The 6,000-nt window shown below is 30.2% G+C and overlaps 1 protein-coding gene across 1 annotated transcript; it reads right to left on the bottom strand.

Moving 5' to 3' along the window:
* Positions 1–3,898: 3,898 nt before the first annotated feature.
* FVEG_01518 (cytochrome P450 oxidoreductase) lies at positions 3,899–5,524 on the bottom strand (the record flags this gene model as incomplete). The annotated part of the gene is made up of 2 exons (XM_018888526.1): positions 3,899–5,361; positions 5,410–5,524. 2 exons carry the CDS (start codon positions 5,522–5,524, stop codon positions 3,899–3,901), a joined length of 1,578 nt encoding a protein of 525 aa, XP_018744448.1.
* Positions 5,525–6,000: the final 476 nt, after the last annotated feature.

Genomic DNA, 6,000 nt, shown 5'->3' with positions numbered 1-6,000 from the left:
AGCCTTATATAAACTTATATTATAAGTATTAAAAGAGTTAATTTTTAATAAAGGTTTACTTTAAAAAGGTTTTTATAATATACTTAAATAAGCTATATTAATATCTCTAGGCTATATACTAGGCTTTAGAGTTTTACTTAGTATTTAAAATCTAATTAGTAAATAACCTATTTATAAGTTACTATTAGGTATATTAATTCCTATATTACTTATATTTAATATACTTATTAATATAACCCTTTTATTTAGATTTTCTACCTTTACTTTTAAGTTTAAACTTAATAAAATAAATTAAATTAAAAATAGTATTTTATTAATACTCTAGTCTGTAGTTTAGTACTTTAAGATCTAGTTTTTTAAAATATTAATTTCTTATATAGATTTACTATTAAATACTAGTTTATAGAAAGTCTTTTTATTAAACTAGATATTTTAAGTAATAATTACTTTTTTTAGTTAAAGTACTTATATTTAGTATAGGTTTCTAGCTATATAGCCTATTAAGTACTTAATATATACTCTAAGGCTTATCTTAAATGCTTTTTACTATTACTATTATTTTCTTTTGCTTTTTAAGGGATAGGCTTAGTATTTATATATATAAATACTAGACTAGTTAAGTCTTAGGTCTATATTATACTTATAAATCTATAATAGTATATTATTCTAGAACTATAAGTTAAGTGTTTTTAATAGAGCTATACTTAAGAATCCCTTTTTTAAGCTTTTATTTAGTAAGTAAATAGCTACTTAAGTAGACTTAAGCTATAGGTCTTTTAGTAAGTATACTCTATTTAGTATTATATTTAATTTTTCTAATATTTCTTTATTTATTTATTTACTTACTTTATTTAATTTATATATATTTAATAGGGTTATTTTAATTTTAATGCCTTTATTATAATAGTAAATCTAGTATAATATATTTCCTAATTTATATATTACTATATATTTATTATTACTTTAAATCTTATATATAGTAAAAGTAAATTATTATTTTACTTATTTATTATATTAGTATATTATATTAAAGATTATATCTTTAATTTTATTAAAAAGTCATTTAGTATATAGGAGATCTATAAACTTGTTTTTAATTACTAAAAGCTACCTTATACTATTATAGCCTTTTTTATAATCTTAAAGATCTTAGTAAATCTACTAAAATAGCTAAGAGGTATAATATCTTAATATTCTTTTACTAATTATATTATATATATATATTTATATATAGATTATATATTTTATTTATTTTATTCTATTAACTTTTACTTTTTATACCTTTTTTATAAGTTCTTTTACCCTTTAGCTTCTTAAGTGCTTTACTTTTAAATACTATAGTTATTTTAAATCTAGCCTTTTATATAGCTTATTATAAGAAAGGTAATATTATATACTATAGCTTCTTAAGGAAATTATTATAAACTATATTATAAGTAAAGAGGTTAAGACTATACCTTAGATTATTAGAGTTAAGTAATCTAGATAATAAGAAATAAGCTTATATTAAAGGAAAATAAAGTTATAATATTATTTTATTTAAGTAATAATAATACTTTACTTAAGTTCTTTATAGTAAAGAGTATAATTATAACTAGTATACTAAATTTTAGTATTTAAAAGAAGTGCTTTTAATATAATATTTATATAAAAACTATAAATAACTATTATTTTATTAAAAGTAAGTAAGTAAGTCTTTTTCCTTTTAAGTCTATTTAAGAGATTTTTAATAATCTTTATTCTATAGCCTATAATAAAGAAGTAAGTATTACCTGCCTTAACTTATTTATTATAAGCCTTAATAAAAGTTCCTTTTTTTAAAAGACTAATATTATTTACTAAATAGCTTATATTATAATTATTAAATAAAGTTAAATTAAATAGAAAGTACTTTAACTTATTACTTATATATATTTTTAAAAAGTATTTAGTTTTAGTAATTAAGTTAGGATTAATCCTTATAGTACTAAAGTTATTTAATCTTTAGGTAGAGTTCTTTTTACTATTTTTATTCCTAGACTTAAAGGATAAGCTTTTTATTATAAATTTCTATTTAAGTTTATTTTATATAAGTTTCTTTAGTTTTACTTAAATTACTATAATTTTAATCTTAGTTATTACTATAGTTTAGCTTTTATAAGCCTTACTTAGGGTGACTTTAATATAGCTATAGTTTTTAAGGTTTTAATAGTATTCTTTTAACTTATATAAGCAGGTTTTAGATACTTTATAAGTAGTAGATTATAAGTGTTTTTAGGGTTTACTATAATTACTTTTTCTTATAAGTATTATATTAATTATTAAGGCTTTTAAGTAATAGTTCTTATAAAGCTAGGCTTTAAATTACTATATTATATTAGCTATATTATAATATAGCTTTCTATTTACTTAATTAGTATTAGCTATAAGCCTTATATAAGTAGCCTAACTAGGAGCTATTTTTATATTAACTATATTAATAAAGTTAATTAATATAATTAATCCTTAGATTTTACTAATTTTATATAACTTTACTTATATAAAGATAGAATATTAATAATTAAGCTAATCTTAAGAATTAATTTTTACTTTTTTTACTTTACTTAGGATTTTAGTATATTTTATAATTACTTTTATTATATTTTTAATACTTATTAAGCTATAGCTTTTCTTAATACTATAAAGAAGCTAATAAATAAAGTAATAACCCTTTTAGTTATTTTATAACTATATTTTTATTATAGTTACTATACTTAGATTAACTATTTTTAAGATATATATTATTATAGTTTAAAGCTAATTTATATATATTTTAGCTATCTTGCTTTTTTACTATAGAAATACTTAATATACTTTAAATTATTTATAAAGTTAATTATTAATAGGAATATTTAAAAATAGTTATAGAGCTAAGAGTTATAGTTTATTACTTATATAGCTATTATATTATACTATAAGGTCCCTTTAAGTAGCTTTATAATTTTTAAGCTATATAGCTTTAAAATCTTTAAATAACTTAAGTTTAAGTACTTCTAGAATATTATTTTTAGTATCTAGAAGCTTAGGATTAATAAGCTTTTAAATACTTACTATTTTAGTTTATATTTCTAGAATTTAAATCTATTATAGTTATTTCTTTAAGGAATTTAATATAATTAAGTTTACTAATTTTATATTAGCTAGTATTAAGATTATTATCTTAAATATATAGTAATAATAGCTAAAAAAGTAATATAAAGTAATAGGAAAGGATAAGGGATTTTCCTTATATAGCCTTACTATACTAAGGAAAAGGGAAATAGTATAATAGTTATATTAAATAAAGTAAGTTAAAATAAGATAAATATAGTAAAAGTTACTAAAATAACTTTTTATTTAGGCTTATAACTATAATAATTAGCTAATTTACACTAAAGTAAGTAAATAAATAAGGTTTAAGAGACCTTAAAAAGGTTAAGTTAAATTAGTTAAGTTAAGGCTAATTTATATTAGCTTTATATTAAATAAGGGAAATAAAGCTAAGATACATACAGTCAGGTAGATCTGACCCGAGGTTTTCCTGACACAACTGTTACAAGGGGACAAACCCTAATGGCAAGCCTTGGGTCTTATATACTGTAGATAGCTGGACTGTCAACGTTATCTACTTCTGCAACCCCTTCAATTAAAGGGCTATGGTTGGAGGTATAGCAAAGGTCAGACGGGGTATTTCAGTGGTTGTCAGTACTTTTGCTCACTAGAGGTGTCATAGCCATGCTACAGTATAGATTGAACAGCAGCTATTTGCACTTGAGACTTGTGGCTGTGAGCTTATTCCGACAGAGAGAACCTAGAAAAGCAGCTTTAGTTATAGCTTATTATCCTTTAAGCACTGGATGTCTAAATACTGAACTAAATTATCACTTCTCGATTGCAGCTTTTACTCTTCCAAATTCCTTTTCCAAACCTTCACAGGCATAGGCCCAAGGATGTGGTTCATCGTCTCCTCCCTCTTCAATTCAAAGCCTGCTGGTAGGGCAAACTCATACCGGTGGACTATTGAAGCAAGGCAAACAGCCTGCTCAAGGTAAGAGATATTACGCCCAATGCAGCCTCGAGCACCAGCTGAGAAGGTAATAAAGTGGGACTGTAGCTCCTTTCCCTTCTCGCCCAAGAATCTTTCCGGGATGAATTTCTCTGACTCGGGATAAATGCTCTCGTCACGATGTGCCACAAGAGCAGACACCCCAACAGATGTGTTGCCTGGAACATACTGCCCCATGATTGTCAATCCTTCAGGAGGAGTCTGACGGCCAAGATTCTGAGGAGTCGGGGGCCAGAGGCGAAGCGACTCATCGAGACAGGCACGCAGATAGGGAAGATGCTTGACCTTTTCGTAGGGCGCAACAGCCTCGTCAGGCTCCAGGACAGAGTCAAGTTCTTGTCGCAGGAGCTCCATCACTCTCGGGTTGAGGATCAACTGATAAAGAATGTTGGCCAAAGCAATCGCGGTCGTGACGCTCCCGGCGTTCATCATGATGTTGATTTCAGCAACAATCTCGCCCCATTCGAGCTCATGCGAGTTGCCGTTCTTGTCCTCCATGAGCGCCTGGAAAAAGTCATCAAGCTTTTCTCCCCTCTGATATCGATCTAATCGGATCTGAGCTCGTCGCAATACAATATCATCCCAGCCCTTCGCTGAATTTGACATCTTTCGATAGAAGGGAATGATGTTGGAGATCTTATTGAGCAACTTGTAATGGTCGTACGTCCAAAGAAGATAGGACTGCTTGCGTGCAGTGGGATAAAGGCACTCGCGTAAATTAGCCTTGTAAACGGTACCGCATGTCTGCTGTGCTTCTACACGGTCGTGGCCTTGATCAAGAAGGCCAAGTTTCTCCGAAAGGCCAATATCGGCGATGGCGTCGAGGGAGAAGAAGTTGGACCAGGCGCGGAAGTCAAGATTGACGTCTTGGGGGTCGGGAAACTTGGCACCCTTAGGCAAAGGAGCTGTGCAGACCTTATCGAAATGGTTCATCATTCGTTGCACTTTATCGGCGACCTTGTACTCCCAGCCCTCGAGGTTCTTGAGTGCGTAAGCAGATGACAGGACCTTTCGTTTCCGGGCATGCTCGTGTTTATCGACAACATCAGCCAGGTGAAAGTGCGTTCCGGCTCCTACGATGTATGATTCGTCCTTTATACAGGGGGTTCCGTGTCCATAGATATCTTTAATGGCCTGACCGCCAGCGAAGGATAATGAATTCGGTCCTGTTCTGATAATGGGCTTCGTCTTGTGTAATTTTGCGAGGTGCGTCGATCGAGCGCCCCCATGAGCGAGTATCATGAAGGGAAGATTGGACATTCCGGAGAATGTGGACATGTTAGGGAAGCGTCGAAGACCTGGATGGAGTCAGTATGGCTGCTTCCTCTTTGGACAAGATAGCTTACCTTTGGGGTCCTTAAGGTAGGCAATAAAAGGGTAGACAATGAAGTAGATGATTACAGCAACACCTACAGCAGCTGCGTAGGGCGCTGAGCCCAATGAGGCAATGGAGGCAGACATTCTTGACAGTCTCGACAAGAAAAAGAGACTATTGCTAGAAAGAAAGTAAAAGAAGATACTGCTGTCGAAGAAGACTAATAGAGATGTAATATGACGAAGACAATATGACTTTCTTATACATTGTAGCTTCTGCGACAGTATCGTCTTTGCTAAATGCATTCGTGATCGAGAAATTGCCACATTTGGCGACTTTCTCCGCCCCGAGCAAATTTACCCTATGTAGATTTACCCCGCAACCTCCAGGCATTTCCTTAACAGTTCAGAAAGGAAGCAGCCCTTAGACTCCACAGGGAACCTAGAGCTGGGATGGCGGAGTCGACTCGCTTCTCGAACCTTGATCTCTGTTGGACATTCGGGACAAATTTCCTCTTACGCTTGGCCATGTCCACCAGGCCCGCTAACAGCGGTAGACTAACCGTAGGGGACAATTGCCTATTCCAGACACACCACTTTAACATATCAAGCTAGGTATTTTT

Source organism: Fusarium verticillioides, chromosome 6, assembly GCF_000149555.1.
Source record: "Fusarium verticillioides 7600 chromosome 6, whole genome shotgun sequence".
NCBI classification, from domain to species: Eukaryota; Fungi; Ascomycota; class Sordariomycetes; order Hypocreales; family Nectriaceae; genus Fusarium; species Fusarium verticillioides.
Note: the sequence above shows the minus strand (reverse complement) of the source record. Positions and strands in the feature narration are given on the sequence as shown.